This window comes from Lactuca saligna, chromosome 9 (assembly GCF_052625555.1).
Source record: "Lactuca saligna cultivar CGN05327 chromosome 9, ASM5262555v1, whole genome shotgun sequence".
Classification (NCBI taxonomy): domain Eukaryota; kingdom Viridiplantae; phylum Streptophyta; class Magnoliopsida; order Asterales; family Asteraceae; genus Lactuca; species Lactuca saligna.
This window is the reverse complement of record NC_136425.1, coordinates 38,355,927-38,376,245: the sequence shown is the minus strand read 5'-3', so window position 1 is coordinate 38,376,245 and position 20,319 is coordinate 38,355,927. Positions and strand designations below refer to the sequence as shown.

Here is a 20,319-nt window from a genome sequence, read left to right as displayed (position 1 = left end):
AGTTCAATGTTTGCTTGTTATTTTCATAATCATAGACGAGGCATTTTATTTGTTATTTTTGACTTAATCGGGATAAAATGACTTAATAGGTTAAGCAAAAAAACATGGTTTAATGTATCAAGACACTAACTCTTTACCTATTCTCCCTTTGTGTTTCCTCACATTAAAATTGTTTTTGATGAATATATTTTGAAATTTGTTTTCAAGGGTAAAATGGTCATTTAGTCTAGTCTGGAGAAGAAAATGACCTTATGTGTACAACAGTTTATCCATGCATACATCATTACCCATATATGACTTGATTTCAGTTAGTGCATAGTATAACTATATTATACATCCATGTCTTTTTTCTTTATCAACTATCAAGGGTCTGGTTATGAGGATGGAATGTAATCATAAAAGAATGGAATAGACAATACCATGGAATGAGAATAGATCATTGCATTCCATTTCATGTTTGGTTGACTTGAAGAAACGGAATGAGTCATTCAAATTCAAACAAGCGGGCCTTTTCTTTTTATCTTTTTCTATTTCCAAAGTACTACGTGTAACTATTTAGAATTTCACATGTTAATATCTAAGCCTGTACATTCATCAAACGATCCAAATCACTTAATTTGATTTCGATTTTTCTTCCATCAAACCTGTAACACACCACCCCACCATCATCCTCCAATCTACACTTTAGTTTGAGCCATTTAGTCACATAATCAACTACCTGCAAAAAATACAAAATAAATTTAATCTTTTGATATCCTGTTATTGTTTCTGCAAAATTAATACAACATCACAATTATCCAGTATGTACAAACAATATTAGAATTTTATTTATGATAAAAGGATTTAAATTGCAAAATAACCTATATAGAAACATTCTTGTTGAAGCTATCAACACTTCTTTTGTAGCTGCTATGAAAGCATCGTCTGCCTACATAAAAAAATAAAAAAATAAAAAAAATTCATAAATAGAGCAATTCCAGTATTTAGGGTAATATTTTATATATGTTAATGGGGATTACCTGTTTTCTAAATTTAGCAGCATCAGTGTAATTTCGAGCCCTTGCAGCATTCTCTGCCTGCAATTATTAGTGAGTGACATTCAATGGATTAAACTGATTAAAACAAACCGAAATCAAATTTATTACCTCTGTTATACAAGATCTGTGGCTTTCAAAAAGGGCATCTGCAACTTGGTAGCAGTTACTGTAGCTGAGTTCTTTTCCTACAGAAACCACAAATGTGTTTACATAACATTAGAAATTAGGAATGGAATGAATTCTTGGAGTCTTTTGATGACTTACCATCATAATTGACTCTCTTGCAGAAGATCGGCCCAAAAGACTTTAACTCATCTATTGCTTTTTCCCAGGATTCTTGATCATCAACGAAATGACTTCTTGGACTGTTTGGTACCGGAGCTCTTGGACTATTTGGTACCGGAGTTCTTGGACTGTTTGGCACCGGAGTTCTTGGACTGTTTGGCACCGGAGTTCTTGGACTGTTTGGCACCGGAGCTCTTGGACTATTTGGTACTACCGGATTCTTGGGAGAACTCTTAGGTATTGAATAGATTGAGGCACTTAAGTATGAATCGAACCTTCTGCCACTAGACGATGGCGATGGCGATGGCGATGGTGAAGGTGATGGAGATGGAGATGGAAATGGAGATGGAGATGCTGAAGGAGATGGCAATGCTGAATTATCAGTAGAAGTGGGTGTACCTAAGTTCTTGGTTCTTATTCGAGGAATCTTAGGCATTGGAGAGATAGAGGCACTTAAGGAAGAATTGAAATCGTTACATCTACTAGACGATGTTGAAAGAGATGAATCAACATCAGAAGAAATGTTAACCACGTTACCAGTGCCGTTGCCGGTGCCGGTGGAGGTGGTAGTGGCGGTGGCGGTGGCGTTATCGGGTTCCCCGTCGTTCCTGTTTCGCGATCCAACCATTTTTGCTTCAGAACTTTCAGAAAATGGCTAAATTCATCTGCCTGAATATGAATAGTTGTGAAATAAGAGCTTTGATTTTTGGGAAGAACTTCTGAAGAATAGAAGACATTTAGGGGGCTGTATCACTTCTGAAGAACTTCTGAGTTAATGAAAATATAAGTTTTTTTTTTTTTTAAAAATACGCGCCCAAAATCTACTTCAATTCGATTCACTTTAACAATTATATATTTTATTTTATATTTCTTAATATTTACTATTTACATCTTCATCCCTATTTTAATAAAAGAATAGTTTTATTTTCCTTTTGACATGTGTTATCCTATTAGTCTCCTAATTAATGTATATTTTATTCTCCTTTTGCCATGTATCATCTTATTATGTCTCCGAATTAGTGTATGTCACTTTTCAACTCAATTTCAAATTTCAAATTTAAAAATTTCCACTTTAATTACATTAAATTAATAACATTAGAATAAAAATTAAAATAAAAATAATACAAATGATATAATTTCACATATTTATTTAAATCAATGATTAAAAATTATATAACTAAAAAAACTCTTAAATAATAATTTATTTAAAATAATTAATTAATAATTTTGAATTTTTACTATAAAAATTTAATTAATTTTATAATCGTGGTTTTCCACGTGTTATAAACTAGTTTTTTTTATATACATATCTTCTCTCGTAATAAAAGAGTACAATTTTGTCCACGTGTAAATTTCTCATTTCTCATAATTTATAATTATTTTTCACAAACATTCTTAAAATCACGTGCTCCTATTCTCGCTTTCCCGCTCGCTGTATCGCTCCATTATCTCTCAATCTCTCGTCTCGGCGCATTTCTTGCTCAATCACAAGTTACGATCCCGAAATCATCATGTTGTTCAAAATTGAAATCCCTACTTCTCCTCATTCGGATTTAATTCAATATATCATCTTCTCATCATCTCCACCGTAATTTTGTAATGAAAATTACAATGCCTAACCTCTTCTTTATTTCCTACTCAAGATGATATACGGTTTGATTTGGTTTTCCCATCAAAACCCTAGCCCCTTCTTACCTTATCACATCCCCTAAATAGTAGGATATTAGTTTTTGAATTAGAATTCCCGTTTACCTTTTTTGAATCACATGGAACACTTTCTCTCTCAGTCGTTCTCCTCTCGGCCACCATTCGAAACCCTAAACAGGGTCTTGATGAAGGCTATGAATGGAATTTTTTATCAGGATAAAGGCCTCACAATCCATGAATATTTGGATGAAGACGAAGAATTCTTGATCTGGGTTAACTTTCTTTAGGTTTGGTATATTTTTGCTTATATGTTTTTGGTTAGCTTAGATTTGATGTTCATGTTTCGATTTTGTTGCTTCCATTTAATTCCCTAGATCACCATTTTATTCCAATTTTCAAGTCTTCAAATAAGGTTTTGGTCATGATACTGATGCGTGAAGCAGAACATGGCTAAAGAACAAGAGAAACGAATCAGACCTGGGTCGATTCGTCTCTATTAGCAACAAACTTGCCACATAATAATGAGATTTTAGAATGATGTTTCTTTATAGGTTCTTATGCTTCCTCTTCTAATTGATATTGATATTGATGATCTTAGTAGTGATATGTTGGTCTGATTATGCAAGATATTGGATGACCATTTGAGAGACCAACAAAATCATGAAAAAGCAGAGCCATGTATCATTAATTTATATTTTTTTATCCACCCTTCTAATTTCTAAAGATGTTGAAGTCTTAATTTTTTTTTTGTTTTTGTTTGCAGGTGTTACATGAACTAAGGCTTAATACTTCAACATTGCTATTGATTTCTCTCTGTAATAACCATGGGTGTTGTGTAACTAGCAATCAGTACAATATATTACTTGGAATGATCTTGTGGAGGATAATATAGATATTGGTGGGAACGAACCCATATTACAAGTTATACTCATTTCTTTTCTATGATTAGATATAAGATATAATATACATTTTTATCTTTATCTATAATAAAAGAATATAAGTTCCACCATAATTTTCCATGTGCAACTTCTCATTCTGTTTTAACTCCATGTTCTCGCCCATGTATAAAGGTATTGTTGGAAATTCCTGCTAGAAAATGAATCTAAACAGCTTTGCACCTTCTCATTCAATTTCATATTCCATTTTATATGCATTAATCTCACTGCTGCTGCAACTGATTTAGTTTGCAGATCAATTTTTATTAATATGAATCTCATAAATCTCGGTAAATTCACATCTCAAAATTTGAATTCTTCCTATAAGTTACCAATATGAAATCATTGCATGTGTCTTCCATATTTTTGTATGCTTGAAAAAATGGCAATTTGGACTATACATGTCACATTTTGATGAATAAATACATGGTCTTGTTATCATTAATATTCTTTTATACAGCTATTGATTCCAATCTTTTTCCAAATGGGTGTACAACTAAGAGGATAAATGGTGTAAGTTCCTTTTGCCTTTCCTTTCATGGTTATGTCTGGTTTACTATACTCTATGATGCAAAAGAATAGCAAATTAACTTTTTGGGGTTATCTTATTGAAGATGTAATTAAGTGTACACGTGCTAACAAAATGACATTTTTGTGATTTCTATTTATCTTAAAGTACAATGCTTTTATGAGATAGATTGTTTTTTAACATACATATGCATTATGTTAGATGTCTGTTTTTTGGATTTGAATGTTAAAAAACTCCACTAAAATTACTATAAATTATCTTATGTCATATTTTGTATTTGTTCCTTTTTATTTGCTAGATGCATGGAAGATGGTGATTGGTTTTCATGTGAATTTGTACAAATAATCATTAAAGGACACACATAATTGTGTGTTTATTTTGGGCTTGGTCGCGTAGGTGTCAAGAAATAAGAATGGTGAAAATAATATAAAATTAGAAAAATAGAAGCATGATGAAAAAAATGGTCAATTCTATTTACTCATGGATAATACTAAAGGCTTTTTTTGGACGAGTTTACCCTCAATGAGGAAGTACCTGATATTCAATTGGTGATAAAGTACACCCGAAAAACTCTATAATTTGGTCTAGGTTTTGGCTGTAATTCCCCTTAAAAAAAATTATGTTGTTCTAAAAAAGTTGTGATTGCTTTTGAGAGGAGAGTACAAAATGTTGACTAAAAGATATTAAATGGTTATTGTTTTTCTAACCATTTTAAATATTCTTTTTAGTTAACGATTATAAATTTAACGTTGACATTGTGTTATTAAATGAAACTTTTTTGCTATAACAGTCTGTTTTATTTAAACCGTGTGTTACACGCGTTATAACCTAGTTGATATTACATATCCTTCCTTTTAATATGTATTTTTCTTTTCTGTTCATTCAATACGTATTTTTCTTTTTTGGTTCAATTTTTATGTTATGCATTCTTTTTTTAGATTATAAACACTTTTAATAATAAAACAAATTTTTGAGGTTATAAAAATCTTAAATAACAAGTCAAAAAACAACCATAAACGATATTGCAAGGGCATTTCTTAACAAACCAAAAAATAACCGAAATTAGAAAATAGACAAGCAACCATTTAACAAAAAAAGATGTACAACTTCAAACTAAGGTATTCAATTCAAAAAAATGTACATTGTCCACTCAAAATATTAAAACTAATATATGTCGCTTATTCAAATTTATATCATCATTTAAAAAAGTTAGGTATGCATTTAAATAAATAAAGTTGTTTTTGTGAATAGAATTGAAGTTTTTAGTGTTTGTGATTATTTCACAATCTTAAATCTTGATGGGTATCGTATAGTAGGATTTTTTTTTTAGTGTAGTTAGTATAACTATCGAGACAGGTTGAGTTATGTTTGCTATCTGAGATTGGAGGTGTGTAGGTGCATACTCGGAATGTCAAATATGAACTCAGGAATAAGGGGGTATGGGGGCAGCACCCTTGGTTATGGGGTTCCAAGGGATAGCCCCCGGGTTGGGGGGGGGGGGGGGGGGGGGGGGGGGTCTAGGAGCAGCTCCCCTTACGGGGTCCATGAGGTAGAGCCTCTGGCGGTTGTGACATCATGATGATGTCATTTTCGGTTATGTCTAAAAACCATCTTTTTGGCACCAAAAATGTATGTAATCCCCATTAACCAACTTTCAACCGATTCTATCATCTATATAAGGTTGATTGAAGTTCCAAAATTCGGTTAGAACTTATATACTCGAAAATAGATCATTTGATCTCTTTGTCTCTTACAACAAAACATCAAGCAAAGGTATTTTATGTCTCACAATTTGCATTATGTAACGTTGCAACTTCGGGATAGAAAATTAAGATACAATATGTGATAAGTATTATAATTTGAACCCTCGAATAGGGAAATCGTTAATTCCGCGCATTGCATACTACTTATTATAAGTCTTTTAAGGAATTTATCGACAAACGATAATACGAAATTTTTATAGAAGGTTATTTAAGATAAGTAATCTTAACCAAAAGGATTGTGTATATATAAAGAGCTCTAAAATATGACTTCGTATGAAGAAGTTATGCTTCTTCGAAGTTCAACGATTAAACCGACACAGCTACACGCGTTGTAAAAAGTTAATTTTAGATAGGTTGCTTTTTAGACTAAGAAATCTAAATTGAAGTCATAGTAATCGTAAAACCAAGAGCGTGCATATAGAGAACGTCCAAATCTGACTTTGTATGAGGAAGTTATGATTTTTCAAAGTTTCAGTGCAGCGATGCGGACACAGAAATCAAAACTCAAATCTATTGATTGTTAGCCGAAACAATCTAAATGATAGTTGAAGATATCGTGATAAGGAGTCTATCAATATAAAGATAGTCGATAACATATTTCATAGGAAATAGTTATGAATTTTACACAGACTTTAATAGTTTAAACTGATCTAAAGATAAATTTTAGTTAGAGTGAGATTTAGCAGTTAAGACCTTAATGAAAATTGTAGCGTTCATCGTGAGGAATTTGATGATATAAAGAACATCGAAAACAGAGCGTGTATACGAAAGTTATGGTCGTCCAAAGATCTGTGAAAATTAACCTGTCGCAAGGACGTGGTATGACCAGGAGCTGCCACATGGTGTGGTCAGAGAGCCGACTCCTTCGAGATACATGGTGAATGGCACCATGAAAAGCCGACATGTAGCCCATAGAGATTATGACACGTGATCATGCAGGAAGAGGCGTCAACTTAGCGACATGGACCAAGGCGGAGGCAACACTTGGCATCAAACAAAGGAGGACACGTCAGCAATGTGTGCAACACACACATATATGAGGCGCGGTGTGCCTCCTTCTGTCACACCCTGGTCGGCGGTGGAAGCACCAAGGTTGCGACATTGAAAATTAGATCACAATTAACAAACATACATCGAACAGTACACAACTTGAATAACATTACATGATTTTATAAATTCGAATACAGGGATTACATCATTTGAAAATTTGAAAACACAAGTTTACGAAACAAAGATTAGCTAAACATAGTTTAACAAAAGCAAAAGGCATGAACAGATTGTCCAACACAAAAGACAAGAAAAGATAGGTTATTCCATTACTCACGAGGCTTGAAATCTAGCTTCTAATTTTCTGAGATTACACATGTTTAAAAAATACGTCAACAAAAATTGTTGCTGAGTTTAACAGGTTTTGATTCGTTTGTGTTGTTAAAAGAGGATTTTTATATAAAAACAAACAGTTATCATATTATATAAAAATGTTACTTTTAGAATTCAAAGTGATAAAATAACAATAAGGAGTGTCATCTTAACCTAAATGTAATTGTACTTGTAATCACATACAAGTATGGATGTTGATTCACTTATGAAATATAAGTTGAAGCCAACATAATTTTGTGTTGTATATTCTTAAGTGTTTGTTTTATTTAAATAAAACACTACACTTAATCTTGATCTAAGAGTAAATCCACATACTACATACAGTTCTATTCTATTAGTATTTTTGTATCCATGATTATGTGGAGTTATAACCAAGCTATAGTGAGTTTTATAAAAAACAATTATAAAACATAGGATGTTTGCAAAGAAAAGTTTGTGCAAATATATAACTAAAAATGTTACCAATATAATTTATGTGAAACTCATACTTGTAATCTGATACAAGTATTAATGTTAATTTAGTTATAATGGATAAGTAAAAATTAACATATTTTGGTGAAGCGGAATATTAAGTGTTTATTTTATATAAATAAACACTAACAATTTGTTAAACATTCTTCTACATGTGAATTCTTATACTACATACAGCCTTATCTTCGTATGTGCTAGTATTTTTGTATCCTGGATTTTGTGGAATAATAACCGCACTATATGACTTGAGCCTGTCTCCGTAAAGCACAGTTGTCTCCGTGAAGCACACTGAAAAATAGGTTGGTGCTTGTTCCAACGACGCTTCTTCGACGTCGTGATAAAAAAGAGTAAGATAAAAACAAGAAGTTGTAGTCTGTTTTGTCTCATCAAACGATGGTTGTAACTAGCAACCATAGACGCGGGTGTCAACCCGTATAGATCTATACACGCATTCTTCACTTACAAAGGATTAACGGTTATTACATAGGACTTTGTTGGATTAGGTGTCTAAGCCCATAACTAAAACATATATATATACTTGAATTGATAATAGCACAGTTATTTTGGGTTGCCTTGGACGTGATGATTTTAGAGAGAGATTAATTTATTATGTGAATTATAAATTAAATAAATGGTTTATTAATGTGTTATGAAAATAATATATTAATTACAAATCAAAAGGGGATTTATAGTTGTTTGTTATAACAACTAAAAGGTATGTAATCCTAAAACCCTCTCTCTTAATTTTCGAAAATATCCTAGGGTTTCTATTTGATGTTCTTAGTTATAGGTTAAATAGAGAAAACATAGATCCTATTTAGGTTGCATGCAAACTTAAGGGTTTTAATTTTGTTTGTTAACCTAAATCCCATCAGACTTCACTAAGTTGGTATTCTTAGTTTGATGAATGAAAAACTTCCACAACAATCTCAAGTTTTAGTTACAATTCTCAATTGTTTATGTTCGGAAACTTTTGGTTGTAAAGCTTAATGAACCTTAAATGTAAGGCTACAAAAGTTTTCCTACCCAAATCGGGCAACATAACAATTGCGTTTCGACTATAACTAGATTTCAACCTAAGTGAAACCAACCAAAACCTTAATAATTTGTACAACTATAGTAGTAAAATGCGTGCGAAAAATAAAGCAATTTAAATGTGTACATACACAAATCAAACATTTTAATGAACACATATAACATTTCCTTTTACGCTCTTTTAATATATATATATATATATATATATATATATATATATCTTTACTAACTTATAAAAGAAATCCTACTATTTCTATAAATATATCCAATAAAATAATATTATATTTTTAAGACGTTCAACTCTCTAAGCATAAAGTACAACTAATCATGAATAAAATAATATTAAATTTTAATCTGATTACCTTTGAAATCTTATCTCTTCCAAAAATTTAACCCGATCTCTTATCCAATTAAAATAAAACAAATAATCCATTATATAGGCCCTTTTATTTGTAATTTTTTTAAGCTTTATTTATTATTTATGCCCTCTAATCGAAATTGACCAGTCAGTTGTAAAATCAAATACTTTGTTTAATATTAAGAAAAAATATATATGTATGATTTATGACTAATAGAAAATTAGTATTCCATTTGTTATTCATGTTCCATGAAATATGGTTGTATTAATTTTATTATTTTTCGGTTTAAAACTTTAGATATTAAAGTGGATAATAGAATATATCCGTTTAGACTTATCTGTATCAAGCAAACCGGGTTGTTAAGATTAACTTTTATTCTCTCTTTTATTAACTTTATCAATACCAATAAAGGTATAAGCAAGTCACTTCGTATGGATGTGTCCTGATTTCTAAAATGAAGGACTATAAACGTACACTACACACCAAAATATTTATTTTCTTTTGTATTGCGAGGGTTACATTTATTTGTTGCCGTAAAACCGATCGATAACAATATGCATATGTTTTGTGTTACTTGAAATCTAACATGTTTCCGTATAGAACTTATTGCCGAATGAGAAACTATTTTTCGTCGCCGCTTTGCGCGGGTCTACGGCTAGTGTGTGTGTGTGTATATATATATATATATATATATATATATATATATATATATATATATATATATATATATATATATATATATAACATTTTTACATATCAAAATATATTTACATATTTTATTATCGCCTGGGCGATAAAATATGTATATATGTGAGTATGTGTTGATCATTTTAATGTAAAATGGCATATATCTATGCAATTATTTTTGTATATCTCCTTTGATACGTATGTCATTTTATGTATAAAACATGTTTATATATAAACTATAATCATTTTATGTAACAAAGTGACATAAAACGATTTAAGTGTCTGTGTGTGTGTGTGTATATATATATATACACACACACACACACATATATATATATATATATACACACATATACATATATAACTTGATTAAATGTGATAACCATTAAGAATGGACGTAAGATGTTTGTGAATCTTAACGAATAAGTAGTGGATGCATGGAAGGCCGAAGGTCTAAAGTGTTGCAAATGTTTTAGGTTTGGACGCAAATTTGATGGGCGAGACCGAACAACAGATGAGGCTACAGTAGGAGCTAGTTGGGCCTTGGTAGGGGTTGTTTGGGTTGTGGGGGAGGTGGATGTGGCCTCATTTGTGATTGTTGATGCACCGGTGTGAACAGGAACATGTCGTCACCGCCATTCATAGGTGTTAAAAGGCTCGGCCTGGGGTCAGGTTGGGGCTGGAGGGTTAGGTTCAAGTATAGTAGAACACCTGAGGGATTAAGGAAGGGGCTGAGTTTGGTTGTAAACCAAGCTGGTTAAGAAGCTGTTTAAGAGCTTGCAATTGATCAGTTGGTAAGGTAGTTGAGGTGGAGGTGGTCCGATTGGCGATGGTGGAAGCAAGGAGGCGGTTAAGGTCTTGGAAGGAAGTAGGGGTTTGTTGAGAAAGAAGGTTGGACTTAAGTTCATTGTATTCTTCACAAAGACCTGGAATCACAAACATAACATGGTCTTTTTCTTTAATCGGTTCACCAATGTTGGCAAGTGCATCAGAATACTCTTGAGCACATAAGAGATAAACGGGGGCTATTTCATCAGGTTTCATCTCGAGTTTAAGAAGTTGTGTTTTGAGAGTATACTCTCGAGAGGATGATTAAGGAGGCATAGACTCGTTGTAAGGAAAGCCATAGATCCCTGGATGTTGTACCTTGTGCATGGGGATAGGGAGCTTCAGAGATAGTAGAGAGAATAAGCATACATACATGTGCATCATTAGTTATCCAAGCGGCATAAGACTGGTTTGGATGGGGATCAGTGGTGGTGGCTTTCTATAACACTTGGACCCAGGTATTTTCCTTTTTAACCCTTGAAACAAAATTATTTTTTGGAAGGAGTCCCCACGTACGTTGGGCATACATTTATGTACGCTTAGCGTACATGGGCGTGTTTGGAATTGGGAACTTGAGCCACATATGTGGGGCGTACGTGGCCAATACTAAAACCCTAGTTTTAGGGCATGATCCCTATTTAAGCTCACTTATGACTCTTGGACCCTCCGCCTTATCAGCCTCCACTGCTTATTAACATCCCTAAAACCCTAGTTTGCTATTGAGAGTGATTTTTGATCTTGAAAGTAACTTTGGTGGCCTTTTTGGTGTGTTGTAAGAAGAAGTTGGTGAGCAAGCCCTTAGACGCGGTTGAGCTTCAAGATCCTGAAACTACATCATCTTAGGGAGCTTTTGAAGGTAAAAATCTCATACCTTTTTTTTTCTTGCCTTTGATAGTTAGATTTAGGGTTTGCTTATGAGTTCTTTTAGGTCCATGGATTCTCTTTTGTGAGTTTGGGCAACTCCAAAAGTTTGTAAGGCTAGATCTTACTCCCTTTGGTGTGTTAAAAGCATAAAAATGATATCTTGATGACTGTTATGACACCATGCATGGATATAGGTCCTTAAAGTGAGTCTTGATGGAAAAAAATGGATGTTGGGCTCCCATAAGACATGCAAAGTCATAAAGTTGCCAAGTTTATGCCCTAGGACCCCTTAAATTGATGGGTTTTGGTCATAAGACATCCTATGTGCTCATACAAACCCTAATGCTTGGATCTAGGTTTCTCTATTGTACATGCTTTGAATCCAAGACTATAAACCCTAATTCTAGCATATGGAAATCCAAATTCACATGTAATTAGGTTTAAGAACATACCTTAATTGTTATATAGCAATAACAATCTAATTCCTCCTTGAATTGACCTTGGAAAGCTGAGAGTCACAAGTGTCACTCCTCTAATGGCTTACAAACACCATAAGCAAGTGGAGAAGGTATAAAGAGAGAGGAGAGGTGTTAGAATTCGTCCTTAGGACTTCTTGGGAAGGGTTGGCCGAATTCACAAGCCTTAGGGGGTTTATATAGGTGTAAAGATTAGGGTTTTAGTCCTTATCCTTATCTAGTTGCTTGTTCACCAAGCAACCATAAGATAAGTCCTAGAAATCCTTATCCTAGTCAAATTCTAAGGGATTTACACCTCAAATTCGTTCACCATATATATATGATAATCCTTACCTTATTTTGTAACTATCACATAATTACAATTCAGCCCCTCTAGTTTAATTATTACACTTGATTACAAAATTAATTCTTAATTAATTATTGACCAATATTAATTAAACAAATATGATTTCTCCTTTAATATATTATTCTTATAACATATTAATAAATCATAATAACCTCTCTCTCTATTTATTTCTCCAATCAAGTTGCTTTGGTGAAGGCAACCCAAAAAGGACCATGCACCATCGGGTCAAGTACATACCAAAATAGTTATGGACGTAGACACTAATCCAACAGTCTCCCACTTGGATAAGTCTAATAACTATTCTGCATATGACTTCAGATCCCGATATGCAATCGTAGCTTTCCAAAGCCGCTGTCAACTCTGATCCTATCAGATACGCGTGTCCTTAGATAAGGGATCATATATTCCTCCATTCTAGATATCATATGAGATATGATTTCTAATCGTTCTCTTTGTACTACTTCTCGATTTCTGATTTATGACGACAGACTAATTGAACAAATCAAATTAGCCCTAGCCCGGCCGAGCATTTACGTTTGTCATCACTAAACCATCGAGGGGCCCAAAGATATCGCTTTTATCCTACTTTGGATAAAAGGAACGGATAAACTTTGATACAATGCTTGCTTGTACTCACGCACCGAATCACACACAATAATATGTTTTATAACACCAAGTTACTGGTGCGTTTACATATTATCAATGTGTAACCGATTTGCAAGATACAACTCACACATCTCGGTTTCAAGAATATAAGATGTTATCGTCTCACCAATCACTCGTGATACAATCCATGGAGTGATCCAAGTGAGCGTGGGTCTAATCCAATGCTCAAATCACATTCATAAGCACTCATGAACGTTGTAGCAAACATTTGCTTATGTCTAATACTCTTTTAGACAATCCACACACCAATTCACGACAGTCTTCATTCATATCTACTTCTAACATATGAACGACTGTGGCCCGTTCGAATAATTCGATTATTCTTAATAAATTCAATTATTCTGGAAGTCAAAACATGCAAATGTGAAACACAAGAATAATACTAATCCCATATGGCCTCAACCCTTTGAGCATAAATAAAACACCTTTTATTTATCACCATATTGATTACTCATTTTTTTGTAGTTTCGGGTAATCAACTTCTTACTTGAATTACAACACTTGTCCTATGCTCCTAGCATGCACACAATGTTTACCTATGGTTCTTACTTTGTGAAATAGATCATATTGAACACATTTCCAATCATTCTCATTTCACAACTCCAAATCCTTTTCATAAGTGAAAGAATATCAAATTCTTGCTACTTATAGAATATGCTAGATTCTAACATTTTATGCAATGATCTCTTTTGTAATGTCACTGCACCAAAGTCACTAAGACTATTGCCAATGATATTACAAAGTCTTCTATCGGAGATTGTTACAAGACAATTCCATAGATGTGATGTCTCTCACTCAAAGTACTTTCTTTGAACATCCTTTTGCATAGAAGTTTCTAATCTAGTCATAGATTTCTCAATATTCAATTCCCAATATGGACACACTTCCATATGTTCCATATGACAACTCATTCTTAATAGAATCTTATCTATTCGTAATGATGTCGATATGGTCCATCCAATATGGAAACATTTCCATATTTTCCAATACTATACTTCCAACTACTCACAAGCGACCAATCCTCATCGAACTTGGATTGTACTTTGATAGTTGTTTAATTATTTTAGTCTAAACCGATTCTAGTCCTTTTTCCCTCTAAATGTGCTCGACATTTGGAAAATTTTAGAATGGTCAAACATTAAAGCATTTGCAATCGATCCTATACCCGAAGCGTATGGGACACGACGCATAATGTTTTATTTGCTATGTTCTCAAAATTCGAATAGTGAAGAGGGATGCCGTAATCATAATCGAAATTTTAAGAACACACTTTATACCTTTGACTAAATTTTATTAACATTTCTCAACCTAAACTTTTAGATTTGAAATGAAGCATAATATTCTCTCCCTTAATTATAGCAAAACAACTCTTCAACTATTGCGACTTTGCAAAGTATGACTCTTGTTTTCTATAATTAATATTGCTAATCTTGCAATACTTTCCTTAATAATCATACAATCATAACTTTATGCTCCCACTATCTTGATGATTATTATAAAACATAACACTTATGCTCCCACTAGCTTCGACATGTATTCATAAACATCTTAACTTTCAGAAAAACAATGCTTATTGAATTTCTTAAGTTCATGTTTCTAATACTTAGTGCTTTGATAATCTTTTATCAACGTTTCTTGATATTATACACATTTGCCTTCGATAGTTCATATGTGTGTCTAAACAATTAAGACTAATTGCCAAACCTCACAATTCAAATTATGGAAAGGGATGCCGTAACCATAATTGAATTCGAGAATGCAATTTTACAATCACTATCTTCTTAAAATCTGTCTTAGTGAAAGCATTTCCTCACAATCATTTTCATGAAGGAGGAAATCTTATGACACTTAGATTTAAACAATGTATTTGTTCCTATCCATGTGAATTTGTCAAAACCAAGGTTTACGACAAATTCAAACTCTTATGGATCGAACTTTCTTGATCTCGATTTCTTGCCTTTATGGTAGCACATCTGCCCACCGTGTCTTCCAAGTAGTTAAGCAGCTCACCCTTTCCTATCAATGTACCTTTCATTGATTAAGGTGCTTTGCCTTTTATGCGTTCAAAATGAGAACTCATAGAACTCACATGCATAATTAACTTGATTGGATTGGCACAGAATCAAAATAATGTCAACACGATAGGTTGTAAACCTTAACTCGTGTGCTAGTGATGATCGATAAGGTTTATTTGATTTGTTCTTGAAACCTTTCAAGACCATTAAGACTCCCACTGACTCCTTGACATATAAGATTCTCTTGTCAAAAACCATTTCTTGACAAACAAATATTCAAGAGTTAGTGTAGCTTTTATCAAAACACTTCATAAATTGGTCCTACTTGGTCTTTGTCTTATCCAAGACATCACAACTTTCCACATTTAATGAAAGTTACAAACCTTCTTAATACCTTTCACTCAATGTCACAATCTTAACTTTAAGACTTGTTATTGGAACAAAGTATGATTGACTTATTGATTTAACCATTTCTTCAATTCTTGATTCCTCTTCTTAGACATACAATTGTACTCACTTAGAGGATCAATTGAGATATGGTTCTTAATCATTAAGACCTATCATAAAGCATAAAAGGTACTCTCCCTTCATCTTAGAATGGAGTAACTTTTATCTTTCTGCCTACTTGATTCTTCTTATTCGTTATGCTATTGATTTAAACCCTTTAATCAATTCAGAATTACACCTAAACATGTAAGTATAATCATATTTACTAAACCTTTAGTAAATCATGACGAATATCTTTGTTACTCTTATGGTGGACTTGATCAACACGCAACATTGTGTGCTCGATCTCTTAGTCCTTCACTTGACACTTTGTCAATGAATTTGTCTAATTTCCAAATATGAAATTTCTCATTCATCGTGCAACCAAGTTGCATGATTCCAAGTTTCTGTCCAATTGAAACTTGGGCGATGAGAAACTCTCCCTATTTGGTAAATTCGCGACTTTTCCATAAACACCATAAATAAGAATCATATCCATTTGTTGTAGAAATATTCAAACACCAATTTTCATAACGATTTTATTGCAAGGAAATAAACAAATAAATAAATAAGTCAAACAAAAATTTATTTTATAAAAGCAGCGGAAAACATTTGTCCTTACAATGCAAAATCCATTGAAAACTATGTATTTCAAAAGAAAATTTTCTAACAACTCTATCATAACTATCTAAAATCTAATCTTCAAGTCCATGCGATCAAGATCCATTCCTTGTGATTAGATTCATCTTGCTCTTTCACCAAGCTTCCTTTCTTTTCACCGATCCTGTAAAACATTCAAATGCAATCTTATTACATTATGTATTAAGAATTAATGAATAGGAACTTAATGGAGTTAGATAGTGGATTTTACCTGAAGCGCAGCCATACTCTTTGACTCTCCCAACTTCTGGACTCTTCAGGCTCTTTGGGCAGACTTGTATCCAACGCCCTTTCTTTTGGCAACAAACGCAGGTCGGTTCTCCTAGAACGTCCTCGGAAGCATGGTCGGTTGACTTTCCCAACAAATACACTCCATTGCTTCGCCAAATCATTTCTGATTCAGCAGCAATGAGCATGTAAGTTAGGTCAATGAGGTTGTCGTCATGATCCATCATATAATACTTCCTTTTGAACTCATTATATGATTCAGGAAGTGACTGCAAAACCCAATTCACAGCCAACTCATCTGGGAATGACACACCCAACATTATCAACCTATCAATGTGTGATTTCATTCCTAGAACGTGGGCACACACGGATTTACCATCTTCATGTTTCATTTCCAATAGGGCTTTAGTGATATTGAACCTTTCAATTCTTCGATCTTGTGGGTTGGGGAGAACAATAGGAGGAGGAGGAGGAAGTGAAGCATGATTTCTTGTTCCTCGATTAAATCGTGGAATACCATCTTCATGTGGAATACTTGTTCCACGGGATTTGGGAAGACCATAGTTGTCGAACTTTGACATCTACAAAACGGGAGAAAACAAATTCAAGTTAGTTGATTGATTGAGTCCTTAGTAAATCACCCAAATGAGATACTAAGGCTAGGACCCAACACAATATTCTACAACTCGGGAGAGGGATGCCGTAACCCTAATTGCAGAATATTTGAAGGTAAGTGAATGACGATTCACTAATTTCCACCACGAAAAACAAAAAAGAATTTAAGTTTTAAATCTATGAAAACTCCTAGATCCTTTGAGATTCATTGAACTTTCAATGGCATGTTTAAATCTCGATATGCCCCTCTTGTTTGTGACTGGGATGCCGAGGATCACAAAGCGGGTGTGAATAACCATGCAAACTTACATGGTGCCCTCACATGTTACAGTCACCTATTCGATGTGCCGGTAAACCACACACGCTCCACCGAACTATGACAAACATTGAGTCACCCTTTGCTACCTTTGCTTAGAACCATTTAGTGTGCCGGTAAACCACACACGCTCCACTAACGTCTTCGCAAGGGTACAAAGTGTAATTTCATGGAATTGCATCAATTCACTTTTGCCTAAGTAACTAAGATTGAGAATTTTATGAAAACATTTAGTTACTTTTATATACTTTATTATACTTATAAAGGAAGGTTTCGTCCTATCCTACCCGTTCGGCTAACGACCCTCCACTAGTCAAGAGTGCGGTGGGTAAGAGTGGATACCCATTCAATCGCCATTTTATAGGCAATTTCCTTAAACACCCCTTATAGACTAGCTTCGTGAATGAGGCCTACTAACGGTAAGACTGACTTTTACTCATACATATATATAATGTTAGACTTTTAATGTTATATATAGTATAGGGTGTATTTTATACTTTTAAAATACTAGGTGGTCTAATTTAACAATTATGCTTTTAATTCAATTAAATTGTAAACCTAAACTTTTATGGATTTATTAAACCTCCTTTAATTATACACCTTAATTAATTAATAAAACCATAAGGGTGTGATTTGAACTTTTTCAAAACAATACTAGAGTTTTAGAATTTAACATTCCTAATTAAACTTTTAATCAACTTTTAAATTCCAAAACTTGAGGGAAAGTTTTGAAACATTTCAACACATTAGGGTTTAGAATTTAAATATGCATCAAAATTAAACTATTTAATCAAAATTTAAATTCCAAAACTCGAGGGCAAGTTTTGAAACTTTTTTTCAAAACATTAGGGTTTCAACTATTTAAATTTCAAAACAACAAAACTTTTGGGGTTCAAATTTAAACTATAAAACCTAAAGGGCCAAATATGAAACTTTTCACAACAACAAGGATCAACTAACAAATAATTCAACTTAACATTTAATCACATAATTATCCATATTTGATGATTTCTTTAATGATTTTTTGCAAAACAATTTATCAATTTACTCAAAATAATTAATCAATTATCTTATAAGGAAACAATTATCTTATTAATTGATAAATATCTTCAATTAGATCAAAATTATAGTCAAATATATCATATAATCGGATTAATAATGATCTAACATGATAAGGTAACTATCCATAAGCAAAAACAGCAAGAAATCCCGAAGTACCCTCCTTTTGACGAGTTGACTCGTCGAGTCAGCCTTGGACTCGGCGAGTTCAGCCATGGACTCGGCGAGTCCAGCCTCCAGAATGCAAAAAATCGAATTTTTCAGTTACAACAAGCATCAATACAATAGAAACCAATCAAAGCTCTGATACCACTGATGGGTTTTGGTCATAAGACATCCTATGTGCTCATACAAACCCTAATGCTTGGATCTAGGTTTCTCTATTGTACATGCTTTGAATCCAAGACTATAAACCCTAATTCTAGCATATGGAAATCCAAATTCACATGTAATTAGGTTTAAGAACATACCTTGATTGTTATATAGCAATAACAATCCAATTCCTCCTTGAATTGACCTTGGAAAGCTGAGAGTCACAAGTGTCACTCCTCTAATGGCTTACAAACACCATAAGCAAGTGGAGAAGGTATAAAGAGAGAGGAGAGGTGTTAGAATTCGTCCTTAGGACTTCTTGGGAAGGGTTGGCCGAATTCACAAGCCTTAGGGGGTTTATATAGGTGTAAAGATTAGGGTTTTAGTCATTATCCTTATCTAGTTGCTTGTCCACCAAGCAACCATAAGATAAGTCCTAGAAATCCTTATCCTAGTCAAATTCTAAGGGATTTACACCTCAAATTCGTTCACCATATATATAAGATAATCCTTACCTTATTTTGTAACTATCACATAATTACAATTCAGCCCCTCTAGTTTAATTAATTACACTTGATTACAAAATTAATTCTTAATTAATTATTGACCAATATTAATTAAACAAATATGATTTCTCCTTTAATATATTATTCTTATAACATATTAATAAATCATAATAACCTCTCTCTCTATTTATTTCTCCAATCAAGTTGCTTTGGTGAAGGCAACCCAAAAAGGACCATGCACCATCGGGTCAAGTACATACCAAAATAGTTATGGACTTAGACACTAATCCAACATAAATGACCAAAATCTGGAAGTTGGCGAAGTGACTGGATGGATTAGGCACTTAATGTTTGAAATTACATAACAACTCAGTACGTTGGGCGTACTAAGATGTACGTCGTGCGTACTACTTGGGATTGAAGTACGTTGAGCGTACTGATATTACGCCGCATGTATGCCCCAGTGGGCCTTTGGAAAACTTCTGGTTTTAATGTATATAAAAGTGATTATTGGATCAAACTTTTTTTCTTTTTATTAATGATAAACATAAGGACTTTTGTGTTAATAACTTATAGGTACCCATACCAAATTTGATAAAACGTGAGCTGCTTGGTGGCAAAATATAGGGATGAACATATGGACTGGGGACCGGTACCGGAACTGGAACCGGAACTCGATGGAACCGGTTGGGCCGGGACCATGACGATATTCTTGTGGATTTTTGGAATCGGAAATCGGTAGGAACCGGAATCGGTAGAACCGGCAAAAACCGGAACAGTATGTTGCTATTTCTCGAGGACCGGTTCCAACATT

The 20,319-nt window shown here is 33.4% G+C and overlaps 1 protein-coding gene across 1 annotated transcript; it reads right to left on the bottom strand.

The window, feature by feature from the left end:
• Window positions 1-463: 463 nt before the first annotated feature.
• On the bottom strand, window positions 464-2,078 carry LOC145017929 (uncharacterized). Its single transcript, XM_078975874.1, has 5 exons — window positions 1,302-2,078; window positions 1,146-1,222; window positions 1,020-1,076; window positions 861-928; window positions 464-718 (listed from the first exon to the last, which is right to left on the bottom strand). The coding sequence occupies exons 1-5, from the start codon at window positions 1,948-1,950 to the stop codon at window positions 715-717; spliced, it is 855 nt and encodes a 284-aa protein (XP_078832000.1). The 5' UTR covers window positions 1,951-2,078; the 3' UTR covers window positions 464-714.
• Between the last annotated feature and the right edge of the window lie 18,241 nt (window positions 2,079-20,319).